The sequence below is a fragment of the Entelurus aequoreus genome, linkage group LG02 (assembly GCF_033978785.1).
Source record: "Entelurus aequoreus isolate RoL-2023_Sb linkage group LG02, RoL_Eaeq_v1.1, whole genome shotgun sequence".
NCBI lineage: Eukaryota > Metazoa > Chordata > Actinopteri > Syngnathiformes > Syngnathidae > Entelurus > Entelurus aequoreus.
This window is the reverse complement of record NC_084732.1, coordinates 38,459,020-38,476,840: the sequence shown is the minus strand read 5'-3', so window position 1 is coordinate 38,476,840 and position 17,821 is coordinate 38,459,020. Positions and strand designations below refer to the sequence as shown.

At 43.5% G+C, this 17,821-nt stretch overlaps 1 protein-coding gene across 1 annotated transcript in view; it reads right to left on the bottom strand.

Moving 5' to 3' along the window:
- The window catches only part of LOC133633672 (CUB and sushi domain-containing protein 1-like), a 1,183,208-nt gene that overhangs the window by 14,042 nt on the left and 1,151,345 nt on the right, over positions 1–17,821 (bottom strand). Inside the window, exons 63-72 of the mRNA XM_062026293.1 lie at positions 15,608–15,781; positions 15,469–15,535; positions 15,119–15,225; positions 14,452–14,525; positions 14,042–14,153; positions 13,780–13,959; positions 11,721–11,783; positions 10,501–10,662; positions 1,962–2,074; positions 431–518 (exon numbers count right to left, since the gene is read on the bottom strand). Coding sequence (XP_061882277.1) covers positions 431–518; positions 1,962–2,074; positions 10,501–10,662; positions 11,721–11,783; positions 13,780–13,959; positions 14,042–14,153; positions 14,452–14,525; positions 15,119–15,225; positions 15,469–15,535; positions 15,608–15,781 — 1,140 coding nt within the window. The remainder of the gene's footprint in view (positions 1–430; positions 519–1,961; positions 2,075–10,500; positions 10,663–11,720; positions 11,784–13,779; positions 13,960–14,041; positions 14,154–14,451; positions 14,526–15,118; positions 15,226–15,468; positions 15,536–15,607; positions 15,782–17,821) is intronic.

Sequence of the window (17,821 nt, the reverse complement as noted above, 5' to 3'; positions counted from 1 at the left end):
CAGCAGCTAAATTAGGAGCCTTTGTTTGCTTACTTACTACTAAAATACAAGTTGTCTTGTATGTTCACTATTGTAGTTAAGGAGAAAATTGCAATAAGAAACAAATTTAATGTAACATCAGATTTTTTGTTAAAATAAAGTCAATAAAGCCATTTTTCGTGGTCCCCTCTATTTAGAAAAGTATCGAAAAGTATCGAAATACATTTTGGTACCGGTATCGATACAACCCTAGTGTCTTATTTATTGGTTATAACTTACCATTTAATACCATTTATTTCCCTTTTAAATGATGCACCATTTTGAAGCATCTATGAGATGAATGCTATCATGTTGGAATCCAACACGTACTAAATTAATTTTACGGTACACAAAATCAAATTCAACAAATACTTTCATCATTCGCGGCCTCTTTGGGTAAGTGCAGACTTACCTTGTCTTGTCAGATGGAACTTGCCAAAGTCTTTACTGTGAATATGCCCTTGGTAGACAAATGTTTTCTGGTCCGATTCCGCAGTCACCTAAAGAGAGAACACCACGTATGGTGTGATTACAAGTAAGAGCTGTGCAAAACATAAAATATACATACAAAAGGCTGTTTTTTCATTAGGTGGAGGCAATGAGAGAGAAATTCTGGAGTATAACAGTTTGTTGTAGTCATTTTAATCTTTTTAACCTCGAGGCCTAACTTTACCACTTCAGAGGGGCCCAGGGCCCACTCAAATATTCACACTGAAATAGTACTAATCTTACTCTTAATCTTACTCTTGCTTTAAATCGAATTCAATAATTAGATCCAACCTACTTACAATTTATAACTGTCAAATGATATGAAATCATATGTTAATCACAAAGATTATTATTTATTTAACACAAAAAACTTAGGCTTAAGGCAGGCTGAGTAGAAAAATAAGTATGAACCAAATATACTCAAGGGGCTCATAAATAACTGTTAAAAATTAATATACATGCAATTATGTAGCGCTAAATTAAATAAACTAAATTAGTAATAATAATGCTCCAGCACCCCCCGCAACCCCAAAAGGGACAAGCGGTAGAAAATGGATGGATGGATGGATGGATGTTGCGCTTAGTAGACCTTAGCTCCAAACTACTTCTGTTTGTTTAATATTGTATTGGTGGTAAAGTGTATTACAACTGAGTACCGCTAAGGCCCATATGGACCACAGCTGAAAAACACATATTTTTGAGGGGCCCTCGAGAGGGCGCTCACGGCTCAATAATGGGCCTACTGTTAAGAAACACTGATTTACAGTATAATGTTTCGTAAAAATAATTATAGCAGAATGTAAATCTATAACTTACATTGCATTGTAGGGTTGTAGCCATATTATAAGAATGGTATTTGTTTCTGTCCAGCTGGTAGTATGGGTAAGGTGCAATGTGTCAAAATGAAATATCATGAACTGGCAACTTTAATAAAGTTTTATTCACTAAGCCAAGGGTGAGTAATAAAGCTGTCTTTTAGTTGTCCTATAGCAAAAAAAAAAATATTCTAAATGGTAAAATGTCAATGTAAATGTGACACTGATGATATTAAGCATATTCTGGATGAATGCCATAAATACGTTGCTGGGTATCATATTAAATCAATCAAAGGAAAGTGTGAATGCCTTTTGATAACCTATTTCATCAAGTGTGAATTTTAAAACAATGTATATTTATATAATACTTTTTGTTCTTTTGGCATTCTCTAGTCTATACTTTCAGAAAATTACATGCTTTCAAAAAGATGATGACAAAAGCTTTTTAGTAAACCACATAAATCCCCCTTTGAAAAGATAATTATATTTCATTGTATGCCATGGTAACTAGTTTGCATAATGTGACAGACGGAGGGACTATCTGGAATTTTAATGTTCTTCGTGATGACCTGATGCAAGCGACATTATAGTTAAGTTTAGTTCTAATATGTGGAGAAGGAGTCTAGGAGTCTTTCTTACATATCCATCCATTGCCCAGTTGTCATTTTTAAACTTGCTGTAGTAATGCTCTGTGGGCCCCTTGACCTGGTAGACCTTCAGAAGAAGCTGGTTCTCCTCAGACTTGTAGGTACCTTTGGAGGATAGACATAGAGGCTTTATTAAAGACGAGAAAGGATGAGAAAGGAGATATGGGTGGTGCAGGCGGCCCACAAACGCCACCTCTGTTCGACCACTGTGTTTCTTACTGTCGTTATCAAAGTGCTGGCATTCGTGTTATATCCAAGAATGCTCAGACCAAACTGTGTGCTCACATGACTTTGTTTACATCAACTAATTACCTTATGCAATCACACGCATGCGTGACAGCTGTGTTCTCTACAAAACTACAGAGGAGAGCCATCAAGCACCATATTACGATTGTTTGGCTGGACTTCAAGAACACCCGGGGAGTTGAACTCTGTTCGCCGTGCCTGCAGATTGACTCCAGGCCGGTGAGTTGGGGTTCGGGGGTGTGGCGTGCCCCTCATTGCCTCCTCGGCCGGCGCAGGCTCTGGGGACTGCGGTCTGGGGACTGCGGTCTGGTGGCCTGTCATTCCCATGCAGAGACCTCGCTGTGGGTGTAAGGTTTTTAATTTTCTAAAATTGTATTTTATTTATTTATCTTTTTTAACGGATGTGGATTGGGTGGTCAGTTGTCTTCACTTCCGGTTTGTTTAGCGTCGCTCTGGTTTGGCTTCCTGTTGGGCGTGGTCCGTGCCTGTCTGTTCCGACCTCGCGCTGTGGGATGGCGAACTTGCTTCGTTATTGTTTGTTGTCGTGTAAATTGGTTTGTCTGGTGCCGGCCCGGGCCTGCCCTCGCGCTCTTCCGTGCCGTGCTTCACGCCCAGTGTTGTGCCATCCTCTGCGGACGGCGGTGGGGGGCGCGGCTGGACCTGTGTCTGGGCGGGTGTAGTGATCGGCTGGTTCTCGGTGGACAGTGGGTTACAAGGCTGGATCGCTGCCCCACCGTCATGTGTATGGATTTGTTTGTTTAGATATGTGTGTGTGTGTATGTATGTAATTATTACTGTTGTATACATGTGTGTGTATGTATATGTGTATGTATGGATGTATGTATGTATGTAGAAATATATATAAATGTATACAGTATATATATATATGTTTTTTTGGGGGGGCCGCTCTCAGGGCCTGCTTGTCCGGCGGTAGTCGGCGCCTCAGGCTACTGCAGCCGGGCTGCATGTCTGGAGCCCCTGGCTTCCACCGGCCACCCCTTCCGGATGCCCGTCTTGGTAGGGGGCTGCTGGGTCTGGGCTGAACGGGTCTGTGCTGAAAATGTAATTCTGTTGGACTTTTTAGGTGCAATGACGATAAAGTGCTTATCTTCACTGAATCTCTGGAAACATGGACTCTCCTCGACTTTGATTACTATATACTACAACTTTATTTGACTCTATGGTGGGTTATTTTGAAGCTGCATCCAATATAAAAATCCCAGAGACTGAGACACCAATGTCCGTTTAATCCTACTTAAACAGAATTATTTTTGGTAAACATTTCCGCCTAAAATCAGGGCATTTGAAAACCGAGGTACCACTGTATTGAAAAAATAATAATAATTAGGTGACTATATCAAGACAAAGAATAGTGCTTTGCTACTTTCTGTCACTTAAAAGCAATAGCACATTTGGTCCATGCAAACTGCCGTGGTGCATATTTTTTATGTGCATATAAAACAGGGATACTGGGAGCAAATCAAACTAATGGCAGTTGTGAAATGGAGCACACTGATTTGAATGAGGGGTTCAATGGCTCCCTTCCTGGTTGTCAACCAGGAAGAGAAACACAAGTTGACTGACAAACAGAGCAAAGGAGAAATGTTGACATTTGAAATGCTTATATTGCACCCAAGCACCTGACGTATTTGTTTCTGCATTATGAGCGTGTGATTAATTTACTACAAATAATGGTAGCAATGTGTTCTCACAAAAATATAGTAGGAATTTAAGCAAAAAAAAACATCAAAATATTGCATTTAAACTGGACTAATCAAATTATTCATCAGTACGGCAGGCATTTGTTTACACAATTATGTAGGTGATTTTCCAAGGACATTCCAAGTAATTGTGGGAGAATCACAAATCTCATTCTAATGGGAATTTTCATGTGTATAGTTTGAATTTGATCCACATTGTTAGTGGGAGCCATTGATGAATAAATCATGCTCCTTTCAACTATACAAGGAATACTTTTTCTATGGTACTGGGCACTATTGTTATGAAGTTGACACTGTTTAAAAGCAGTGATCACAGGGGAAACAAATCGAAGAGATAATGTGTGCTTACTTGCAGAGGCACAAAACCTGTCAGAGATTTTATGGATTCCTTCAGTGGCCCTGAATATCATATAATTTAGCACATTAACAAGCAGGTCTCACGCAAAGCCATATTGTTTGTGTTTTGCCAACTGTGAACGCTCTTACATTTTTGTAATCAAGGCATCTATCTATTCTATCAAGCATCACATCGCACCAGCTTCATCGCAGTGTGGCTAATAAGTGTGAATCAATGGGCAATCTCCTAAATCTGGTATTAACGCCTTAAATTCCCCTTCATTTTCTTCATGCTGGATTTAACGTACATCCTCCATTTATACAAAGTGATGTCATTTCTGTACGAGTTCAACTCTTACAAGGCGTTACACAACAATTTCTATTGGCTATTTGCCAGTGTAATATGTCCATTCAGTTTTGTGTCTGCATACGTTTTCTTTAAACCTTTAACATTTTTGTTTCTTGGAAATGTTTTGGGTATTTATTTTCAAGTATACACTTACATATGACACAATAACAATACATAAATGTGAAGATCTTTGTCACTTACACAAAAAATAAAAAATAGAGAAAGCACTTGAATTCCCAGACCTCTGCCAGGCCCTGCTTTCCAATAGTAACAAAACGACCTGAATCCAGACGGTGATCTGGATCTCCCCGAAAATGTAAGTGATTACATTTTCACAAAGATCCAGATCACGTCCCTTTATCCTTGTGGGAGGAGGTTGTGATTAGCGCACTGCAGGAGCAAAAGGTCAATGCCTCAGTCAATGGTGTTGAGGGCGGAGCACCATCGACTAGGGGCGGGGTATGTGCGGGACGGCGAGACGCGGCTGGCAGGTGATTAGATTTCACAGGTGGTACGTGTTAATTTAATCATCTGTTGTCTTTAACAGTGAGCGGCCAGCGGAGGAGAGGTGTGGGAGAAACTGGAGAGACAGAGATCTGAAAAGATTGTACTGTAAATAATACATTGAATCACATGGTGATTAAAGGCTCGGTGAAACTGACTCCTGACGTGATATCCGGGGAACGGGTAGGGAACGACCTCTACATCTGGCGCCCAACATAAAAAAAAAATTAAAATAAAAAAAAAGAAGAAAGGATGCGATGTCGTCACCAAGCCCCATAGAGGCGTTGGGACAGCTCCTAGCAGAGGTGTCGACCGCAAACCACCAGCAGAATGAGGCGATGCAGGGACAAATTGCACAGCAGTACCAGATCCTACGAGCGCTCACGGAAAGGTCCGGAGCGGGAACAACCCCAGCAGCGAGGCCGACATTGACGATGGTGGGCATGCACAGGATGGCAGAGACAGAAGACGCTCAAAGTTTCATGGACATGTTTGAGGCGACAGCGAAGGCATGCGCATGGCCGGAGGAAGAGTGGGCGGTGCGGGTGCTACCGTTGCTGGTGGGAGAGGCGCAGCGAGCGGCGCTCAGCCTGCCACCAGCGTCCCGGGTGAGCTACCGGGACATGAGGAGGGCGGTGTTGGACCGGACAGGAGGGTCCAAAGAGGACCACAGACGCCGGTTCCGGGCCATGAGACTCAGACAGGAGGAGCGGCCCTTTGCCCTGGGCCAACAGTTAAGAGACGTGGCGACAAGAATGCTGCAACCCGGAGGAATAGAGGAGGTGATCGAGCAGATCATCCTGGAACAGTTCTTTGAGGCAAGCCTTGGCGGAGGACCATCTGGCCGTACACCGGGAGAAGGGGAAGGAGGAGAAGGCTGCAGGAGGAGCGGAGCAGCCAGTCCTGGCGCCGTGCAGGATGTGGGCGCTGCCAGCCGAAGGAGCCCAGCCGTTGTCACGACCACGACACAACCCGAGTCTGCTTTCTCCTCCTCAGGGCCAGGCCGCTGCGGACACTGCGTTCCCCCCGCAAACGGCACCTCGAATGCCGGGGAAGGTGTGCTGGAGGTGTGGGCGGCTAGGACACCTGCAGCGGGAGTGTCCAGCGATGGAAGTGGGGCAGGTGATCCGGGTTGGCTGCCCTCCGGCACCCTTCCCCGGGCCAGGAGAGACATACTATGTACCGGTAAGGATACAAGGGAGTATACACCGGGCGATGGTGGATTCGGGCTGTGAGCAGTCCATGATTCACCAAGACCTGGTTCGATCTGGGGCGTTGAGAAAGCTTACACGGGTGGGGGTTAAATGTGTGCATGGGGATATTCACGAGTACCCTATCGTGCCGGTGGAATTTTTTTTCAAAGAAGAAAAACATAGCGTTAAGGTGGCTGTAAGTTCGCGCCTGGCGCACCCCTTAATCTTGGGAACAAATTGGTCGGGATTTAACGGGTTAATAAAGCAGTGCGCAGGGGTGCGTTCACGACCGGTAGGAAAAGGGAATATCCGCGCTGTTCTCATCGGCGATGCAAGATTATCCGGCGCTGCCGGGGGGGAGGGGAAAGGGGAGCCAGCGGGGGCTTCGCAAGAGGTTTCCCCGGTTCCCCAATGGCGCCCCATGGATGATTTTTCACTCGAGCAGTCTCGAGATGACACTCTGCGTGCGACCTGGGACCAACTGATTTCAATTGATGGGCAGCGGGTTCGCCCGGGGATAGCGCAGGATTTCCCTCACTTCGCATTGATTAGGGACAGATTATACAGAATGAGTCGTGACACACAGGGGAGGAATCACCCACTTGTTGGTGCCAAAAAAGCCGTCTGTAAATGATTTTCCAGGAGGCACATTTTAACCTGATGGCCGGTCACATGGGTTATGATTAAACACTCAATCAGATAATGGTCCGGTTCTATAGGACAGGCATTCGGGCAGACGCGCGCCACTGGTGCGCGGCCTGCCCGGACTGTCAACTAGTCAACCCCGCGGCCACCCCTAGGGCACCTTTGCGGCCATTACCACTCATAGTGGTCCCGTTTGAGCGAATTGGCATTGACCTCGTCGGACCATTTACCCGAGCACCCAGGGATATCGCTTTGCGCTAGTCCTGGTGGATTATGCAACACGCTATCCCGAAGCAGTACCACTGCGCTCCATCTCTGCAAAGAGTGTCGCGCAGGCACTGTTTCAAGTTATCTCCCGAGTTGGAATCCCGAAAGATATTCTAACTGACCAGGGCACGTCCTTAATGTCACGCACGTTAAAGGAGCTGTACGAATTATTGGGGATCAAATCTATTCGGACCAGCGTTTACCACCCGCAGACAGATGGGCTGGTAGAGCGGATGAATAGAACCTTGAAATCCATGATCCGGAAGTTCGTACACGTGGACAAACCAAATTGTCATAAATGGTTGGATCCCCTGTTATTTGCAGTGCGGGAGGTTCCTCAGGCCTCAACAGGATTTTCTCCATTTGAACTGTTGTTCGTCAGGAAGCCGCGGGGGGTACTGGACCTAGTTAAAGAAAGCTGGGAGGAAGGTCCAAGCCCCAGTAAAAACGAAATTCAGTATGTCATGGTCTTGAGAGCAAAACTCCACACATTGGGGCACTTGTCACGTGAGAATTTGCTCCAAGCCCAAGAACGTCAGCAGCGCCTGTATAAGGGGACGCAACTCAGACAATTTTCACCGGTACTTGTATTACTCCCAACATCCACTTCCAAATCACTCGCCAAGTGGCAGGGACCCTTTGTGGTCACACGACGAGTAGGTGACGTGGATTACGAGGTCAGGCGGTCTGACCGGGGCGGGGCAACCCAAATATACCACCTCCACCTACTAAAAGGTTGGAGGGAAGAGGAGCCTGTCTCCATGGTGACGGCGATAGCGGAGAGCGAGGAGCTGGGGCCGGAGGTTCCACCCTCCCCCCCGGCCCTTTCCTCTCCTCTGTGATAATCATCTGACGCCGTCACAGAAAGCAGACGTGGCCAAATTGCAGCAGCCTTTTGCTGACGTGTTCTCCCCCCTACCAGGCCGCACGACTCTCACCCAGCATCACATAGAGACCAGCCCAGGCGTGACGGTGAGGTCTCGGCCCTATAGGCTGCCCGAACACAAGCGCAAAGTAGTTCGGGAAGAATTAAAAGCCATGCTGGAATTGGGAGTGATAGAAAAGTCACACAGTGCGTGTTGCAGCCCCATAGTTCTGGTAGGGAAGAAAGATGGGTCTGTGCGGTTCTGTGTGGACTACCGCAAGGTAAATGATGTGTCCCGTTTTGACGCCTATCCAATGCCCCGGGTCGACGAGCTCCTGGACCGGTTGGGCACTGCTCGTTTTTTCACGACACTGGATTTGACTAAGGACTACTGGCAGATTCCCTTGTCTCCAGAGTCTAAGGAAAAAACGGCATTCTCCACTCCGGAAGGTTTATACCAATTCGTGACCCTTCCGTTCGGCTTGTTCGGTGCGCTTGCCACATTTCAGAGACTCATGGACCGGGTACTGCGGCCCCACGCTGCATATGCTGCCGCCTATCTGGTTGATGTCATCATCCAGGGGAACAGCTGGGCGGAGCATGTGCAGAGCGTGGGGGCGGTGCTCGATTCCCTGAGGTGGGCGGGGCTCACCGCCAACCCGGCGAAGTGCGCGGTTGGCCGGAGGGAGGTACAGTATCTGGGGTACCACTTGGGGGAAAATCAGGTGCGGCCTCAGGTAGATAAAACCGCAGCAGTTGCGGCCTGCCCGACCCCGAAGACGAAAAAGGAGGTGAGGCAGTTTTTAGGGTTGGTAGGCTACTACCGGAGGTTCATCCCCCGGTTTGCGGACCTGACCAGCCTACTAACTGACCTCACCCGAAAAGGTGCTCCAGATCCGGTCCAGTGGATGGGCCAGTGCCAGCAGGCATTCGAGAAGGTGAGGAAAGCACTTTGCGAGGAGCCGGTACTGCACATGCCTGATTTTTCTATCCCATTTTGTTTGCAGGCGGACGCGTCGGGCAGAAGACTGGGATCCGTTTTATCCCAGCAGCGGGGGAGAACCGACCACCCGGTCCTGTACATCAGCAGAAAGTTATCGGAAAGGGAGGCCAGATACAGCACGGTGGAGAGGGAGTGCCTCGCCATCCAGTGGCCGGTCGGTGCCCTCCGGTACTATCTGCTGGGACGCCCGTTCAGCCTCTGCTCGGACCACAAGCCCCTCCAGTGACTCCACCGCATGAAAGATGCCAACGCGCGGATCACCCGGTGGTATCTCGCTTTGCAACCCTACAATTTCAGAGTGATCCATAGGCCGGGGGCGCAGATGGCCGTGGTGGACTTCCTCTCCCGCTCTCAGGCGGGGGGGGGGGCTAGGTCTGGCGGTGGAGGTATGTGGGAGGAGGTTGTGATTAGCGCACTGCAGGAGCAAAAGGTCACCGGCTCAGTCAATTGTGTTGAGGGCGGAGCACCATCGACTAGGGGCGGGGCATGTGCGGGACGGCGAGACGCAGCTGGCAGGTGATTAGATTTCGCAGGTGGTACGTGTTAATCTAATCATCTGTTGTCTTTAACAGTGAGCGGCCAGCGGAGGAGAGGTGTGGGAGAAACTGGAGAGACAGAGATCTGAAAAGATTGTACTGTAAATAATACATTGAATCACATGGTGATTAAAGGCTTGGTGAAACGGCACAACTGACTCCTGACGTGATATCCGGGGAACGGGTAGGGAACGACCTCTACAATCCTATTTCTGACATTTCCTAAAAGTTTAATTAAAATGTGTCCTTAACTTTTTGAGCTATCTATAGCGGAATGCAAGAAACAGAGTGAAGCCTCTTGTCAGTTATCCACTCTATTTGTCCTTGTGGGTGGAGGCGGGGTCACAAGCATACACACACAGACGTTGAAGCTCTTATCGTAAACGTAAGATAACATAGTAAAAAGGCTCTGGATCAGCGGAATATAACGACTTGTTCCTTTATTTCATTTCTGACATTTCCTAAAAGTTGAATCAGAATCTGCATTTAACTTTTTGAGCTATCTGTAGTGGAATGAAAGAAACGGGCAAAGTCTCTTGTCAGTCATCGACTATCTTTGTTCCAGTGGGTGGAAGCGGGTCCACAAGAGTACACACACAGAAGTTGAAGCTTGTAACGTAAACATACGATAACGTACAATATCCAAAATGTATTTACTTGTTCCTAATTCCATCTTGGACATTCATAAAAATGTAATGAAAATACCAACTTTACATTTTGAGTTGTGATGTTAACTAACTAACTAACTAACTAACTAACTAACTAACTAACTAACTAACTAACTAACTAACTAACTATAACGATTACATAACCTCCTGGTAATAATTGTCAATATACAGTATGACATGTTAAGGACTTTGCATTACCTGATAGTCTGATGGACACTCCACTGGTTTCTAGTAAAGTGATGTTAACCCTTCCACTAGTCACATTGAAGCCTGTCACTGTAAATGTGGTGGCCTGTCTCTTGCCCAGATACTCGTAGAAACCTCGCCATTCCGAGTTGTGAGAGAACACGTCCACTGGAACTGCATGGGAAGAAGAAACAAGACCACTATTAGTTTTCTTCCTCTTCTAATGCATGCGGCTGAACCCAATAATATATATTTGATGTTCATTATAAAGCAAGCAAGTCAGTACGAGATATTTTGGGGACGGCGTGGCGCATTTGGGAAAGTGGCTGTGCCAGCAACTTGAGGGTTCCTGGTTCAATCCCCACCATCTACCAACCTAGTCCCGTCCGTTGTGTCCTTGAGCAAGACACTTCACCCTTGCTCCTGATGGGTTGTGGTTAGGGCCTTGAATTGGCAGCTCCAGCCATCAGTGTGTGAATGTGTGCGTGAATGTGGAAATAGTGTCAAAGCGCTTTGAGTACCTTGAAGGTAGAAAAGCGCTATACAAGTATAACTAACCCATTTACCATTTATACAGTAATTAATTATCATGTTGTTGCATTATTATCTTTTACAATCATTTTTATACATACTTTGTATTGGATCTCATTAGATTATGCAGGTGGCCAACAAGAGAGAGCTGAATATTATTTCCTTGAGGAAAAATGAGCAGTCCACTGAAGGTGCAAGGTCGATGCAATAGCAAACCATTCCCTAATGTAACATATATATTTAATTCACAATAAACCAAGGCGTTGTGTTCCACAGCATCTGTGGGACATTTCTAAATATCCTCTTGTCAAATATAGCGAGAAGTACTGTATATTCACTTAAAGCGTGCTGCCTGGATCCCATCCATTAATTAGAAACCTTCCTAATTCAAATGTGCTTAGAGTTGCATTCAGGTATCTTCAGTAAACAACACGATTCGTTATTCTACGGTGCTGTCTCCTCTCCCTCTAATGCATATATTGATCACAAAACCCTGACTTCAAAACGCATTGCATACTGTTGCACCTTCAGGTTTTCAACTTATTTTTAAATCACCGCCAGCCACTACATTCTGCACCTCTTCTTCTCTTGTGTCAACCTTTGTGAATACTATTGAACACAGTAACTTAAGCAAATAGAAAATAAACAAACAAAAAAACAAACATGTAAGTTACATTGTATGTTGTGTCAGTTGGTCATACCTCGAATTTTGTTCTTCTGGATGTCTGAGTCTCCTCTGCCTTTGGGATTGACTTTAACTCCAACTAGAATGTAAACATAGTTAGTTTTAGTTGATTCAGTGGTGAAAGCCATTGCATTTGTGTCAAGAGAAGAGAAATTATGTTTGTAAATGATTGAGTTGTCAATTTGTAGGGACATTTGTCCTGAAGGGAGTTCTCCTGACAGATATGAATGAGGAGTATAATACAACACCTTTTTGTGTAAAACAACACAGTAGACATTATTTTGTTCAGGCAAAAACAGACATAATGGGGTTTACCGGTAGATTAGTTGATTTATGGGGACGGCGTGGCGAAGTTGGGAGAGTGGCCGTGCCAGCAATCTGAGAGTTACTGGTTCAATCCCCACCTTCTACCATCCTAGTCACGTCCATTGTGTCCTTGAGCAAGACACTTCGCCCTTGCTCCTGATGGGTCCTGGTTAGTGCCTTGCATGGCAGCTCCCGCCATCAGTGTGTGAATGTGTGTGTGAATGGGTGAATGTGGAAATAGTGTCAAAGCGCTTTGAGTTCCTTAAAAAAGGTAGTAAAGCGCTATACAAGTACAACCCATTTACCATTTTACCATTTTATTCTTGTGTCATGTAACCTAATAGTACGACTGCTGTGTTAAATGGTCTTGGAAAGGCCCACTTACTGTAAGTGGTGGCTTTATCTTTTATCCTTTATACAAAAGATAAGCTTGCATAATAGACATACTCACAGCTCCATAGTTGAGAGCAAGTGAAGACTAGAATACAGGACATTGCTCTGATCTATGTACATCTCAAAAGGTTAACAAGTGCATGCGCTTTAATGCTTTAATCAGTCGTTGTATTCTGCTTAAATCAAGCTGATATCTTTCAGAGAGATTCTTGTCGGAAAGCCGGAAGCTTTTTTTTTCTGCTTCTTTAAAAAAATAGCATACTTGCTGACCTACACTTTGATGTGTTTTTTGCAAGGAACATGATTTTTAAGAAGTGTATTTTCGTGACAACTCTGAATAATAACAATATAGGCACTGTACCCTGAAACCATTAAAATATCTGATCTTGGGTCAGCATGATTATAGAGATCATTTTGTAGCTGAAATACTCAGGTTGGAATGACGATCATCATCATGATAATAAGTCAAGTACAGATATATTCAACTAAATTGCTTTCGGAGCCACATTTCTGAAACGATAAGGACGAGGGGTCCGGACTTTTCTCTCACTATTAGTATCATTTTGTATATTCCAGAGAAACAGCGTCCTCTACAGTGGACATTTGGTTCGGAGTTACAGAGAGTGCTTTGCTGTTTTAAGGACATCCTGCCAAAAAGCAAGTCAAAGATCATCACAGCACTCCAGAGTTTTTAGAATTTGCTGCAAATATATGAGCCTCTCTCTCACACAGCACATTTTATGCCACTTGCCAAGCGTTAAAATGTTATTTCTAGAAAATTTCCTAGTTTTAAAAGCTATTTACATTGTTTAGTCACTGACTTTAACTATTTAAATATTTTGGTTTTCCCCATGTAGAAAATCTTGTTTGAAGATTCTGCAACATCCCGAGGATGCTTAATTTAAGAATTGCAAGTTGAAATTATTTTAAAAGACCTGCTAATTTCTAAATATACACATCTGGATGTTGGATGTCTTATCAAGTACAATTAACTAGCTGCATGGACAGATAAGGGAACTAAAAAGAAACCCTGAGGAACACCACTAGTATAACTATAGAGGTTGAACAAATGACTACTGACTGCATCTGAAGTAAATAATCTGCAACAACACCTTAGTTACATAAATCACATTACAAAAAAATGTATAACTGCCTCAGTTGTGTAAATCACAAGTTTGGACCTCAGTGTTCTGTGTTTGCTAGCACGGTTAAAATGTCAATGCAAGGATATTCTGATGTGTTTACAGTGTTCCAAGTTCCTCTATAGAACAGGAGCACTGAGCTCGGGGGCCGAAATAATGTCACTCCCGGGCCAGATTTGGCCCCGAGCCGCCAGTTGACTAGAACTGCTCGAGTAGAAGACTAGATTTGAATACCTTTACACAGTGGTGGTTTGCCTGACCATTTCCCATCACTTTTACATGTTCTGTGTTCCGATCCACCAGCCAGATAGAACCCGTCTTGACACGTGTAGATTAGCGTATAGCCCAAAGTCGGCAGGTCCATTGAGCGGACATCCACGTTACTGGGGGTCTCGGGCTGACGGCACGAATGAGCTGAGTGATGGATGAGAAGGTCAGGAATCGAAATACAACAAATAAACAGACACAGGAGTTGGGAGTAATAAAACTCTCTCACCAATACATTCAGGCTGTGTTCCACTCCAAGTGAGATTTTCTAAACACGTCCTTGTGGTGGAACCAAGAATGTGGTAGTTTTTGCGGCACTTAAAAGACAGTTTACTTCCAACCTAAATTGGACAAAGTCAAATTGGACAAATCATCGTAATCAGCAACCACAACCTTCAAGAACATAACCTACAAACACAAAGCTGAATACATTTCTAAACAAAACAGAAGAGGATCAAAAAAAGAATAATACTATCAATGTGTTGTTTCATTGACTCTTATATTAAATTAAAGTAAAGTACCAATGATTGTCACACACACACTAGGTGTGGTGAAATTTGTCCTTTACATTTGACCCATCCCCTTGGGGAGCAGTGGGCAGCAGCGGCGCCACGCCCGGGAATCATTTTGGTGACTGACCTGAAGTCCCTGAGCCTGGACCGGGATACCATATGCTGGCGTTCCTGGGTCACGACAGCTGTTAAATGCCGGATCTACACACACACACACACACACACACACACACACACACACACACACACACACACACACACACACACACACACACACACACACACACACACACACCATCACACACACACACACAGATATTTGATAATATTTTCTAGCTGAGATTGGCTTAAAAGCTTAAACAGCAATGAGGCTGCTGTGCCCTCGTTACACTACATTTTTTCCATTTTGTAGGGTGATAAACGTGTTTAAAATAGACCTAATGCCTTAACATGAAAAGGAAGCGACTGTTTCCAAGATAAAATCTTCAAAGGAATCCAATAGTGACATCAGAACATTACGGTGGTGCGATAACATCTTTAGCTTTCGCTACACAGAGGACTACTAGTGCTTTTAAAAAGTGCCACAAACTTGTTCACTAATAATTGGATGTTGCATAACAATCATAACTTATTGATGTAAGTAATTACCAAACTATTGAAAAAATATATATATTTACACACTTCAGGGATTAGAGAATGGAGAGTTTTTATTTCATATCAAACAGAAATGTATTTTAATAGCAGCAATCGTGCTAAACACATTTTGTGTATTCTTGTCACTGTGTGCTTTTTACCTATACAAGCTGGTTGTTGGCCACTCCACATCCCATCAGCCTGACACTCTCTGGAGGCGGAGCCGACCAACAAGTAGGGGGTCTGGCAGTAGAATCTGACCTCTGACCTATGGAGGAAATTACCCCACAACATAAACCTGTGATTAGCAATCACAAAAGACATCATACACCCTCTCCTACATCACTTTAAGTGTCCTATCCTGCTTCTGAACTTAAGGGCCTCTATTGACAATAGCTGCAACATCTTCCAGTATCTACAGCCTCTTTCTTTTACTCCTAATGAAAAACCCACCAAGAGTAATGAACAAAAAAAAGGTTATAGTAAGATATCAATATTGTTTACCACTGACCGGTAAGTAAAGATGCTCCCTTCTCTGAATCCGCCTCCAGGAGAGCCTGGATCACCGCAAAGGACCGCTAGAAACACCAAATATATCAAGTTAGGCACAGATAAAGAATTATGTGCAGTGTTGCAAATGGGAAACTTACGCAGACACTGTGGGACATCTCCCGTCCATGTTCCATTCCCCTCACATGCCAACACAGCTGGCATTGACAAATGGTAACCATGGAAACAACTGTAGCTAATACTTGATCCCCATGAATGGTCTGTTCCTTGCACTTCTCCGTGTTGCACTTGAGGAGGTGGCCCACACAGGATCACTAAAAACACAAACGCATGCACCACATTATCACCAGGAATTACATCACCATTACTTAGGGGTAGCCATTATATTCCATTAACTCACTGCTATTGAAAAAGAAAGTACTGCCTATGAAATTAAATCCTGGAATCATCCATCCATCCATTTTCTGCCGCTTATCCCTTTCGGGGTCGCGGGGGGTGCTGGAGCCTATCTCAGCTACAGTCGGGCGGAAGGTGGGGTACACCCTCGACATGTCCAAGTAAAAAGTTAAACGAGTAAAAGTCATGTAAGTAAAAACATGGATATGAAAGGTCTTCAGGTACACATTGTGTTTTGATTATTATAATTATTACAGTGGTACCTCAATTTAATAGATCCTTAACTTAACTAATTGTCATGCTTTAGGTTGCAATCAAAAATTGGGAGTTACACGCATCCCCGCCATTAGTTGGAGTAGCGAATGCTAATGAACAACCGGTTTTACTTGCTAGCTTTAGCTTATAGCTAGACATCGACATAGCTTTGTTTTCCCAAACATGGGAATTGAATTAATGAAAGAAATCATCGAAAACAAGCACATCACTGCCAGTCAGCACTACTCTGTAGCAGAATAAGTCTACCACCAGCCAAGTATCTTAAAATATTATCTGAATGACGGACATGTATCCATGAAAATATGGATAAGCTGCTGATGGTGTGTCTGGCGGAGAGACAGCTGGAAGGAGAAACCAAAGAAATTTGCTCTACAAGATGAATGCTGATGTTCAGGCTAATACAAATAATAACAGAAAAAAACTATAAATAAAGAGATGTTTTGACTATCTTTGAATCTCAGTAAAACTAAAATAATGTTATTCGGTAACAACAGAAGAGAAAGTCAAACAAAATTACAAATATAAAGAGTTTAAATTGAACGAGTAAAATAAATACATTTTTGGGGCGTAATAATAGATAAGAAAATGAACTGGAAATCTCATGTAAATATGCAACATAAGGTGGCAAGAAATATTTCTATATTGAATAAAGCAAAATATATCGCTAGTGTTACCATATCTCAGTTATTAAATAAATAAATGATAAATGGGTTATACTTGTATAGCGCTTTTCTACCTTCAAGGTACTCAAAGCGCTTTGACAGTATTTCCACATTCACCCATTCACACACACATTCACACACTGATGGCAGGAGCTGCCATGCAAGGCGCTAACCAGCAGCCATCAGGAGCAAGGGTGAAGTGTCTTGCCCAAGGACACAACGGACGTGACTAGGATGGTAGAAGGTGGGGATTGAACCCCAGTAACCAGGAACCCTCCAATTGCTGGCACAGCCACTCTACCAACTTCGCCACGCCGCCCCTATTATTGTGCAGACATATGCGGAAATAACTGACTGCGTTACAAAAAAGGTCAAGTAGAATAATACATAATGATGGACACAAAGAACACCCAAACCCTTTATTTATCAAATCCAAAATATTGAAATTCAATGATTTGGTGCCTTTGCAAATGGCTAAAACTGTGCACAAAGCAAACTATAACCTGCTATCCAAGAATGTACAACAATTCTTCTCAACATAAGATGAGAAATGTAACCTTGGAGAAAAATCTAACTTAAAATATTTGTATGCACGTACAACACTTAAAATCTTCATTATATCAGTATGTGGAATTAGTTTATGCAATGGATTAAGAAAAGAGGTCAAACAATGTACTAATACGATCCAATTCAAGAAGACTTACGACAAACTTACGACAATATTATTCATCTCATTAAGTGAATCATAACTGACTTAACTATTTATGAAGATAACTGTTTTATTAGGAATGAATTCCAATGTAAAAATTAAGAACAAGAAGAGAACATATGAGTTAATAATTGTTATGAAGTGAAAATGGGTAGGATGAAATACACTATGCTCCTTCCTACTCCTTTTCGGACATGTTGTAAAGAAAACAAATATATATATATATATATATATATATATATATATATATATATATATATATATATATATATATATATATATATATATGTGATGTATCATATTGAAACTGT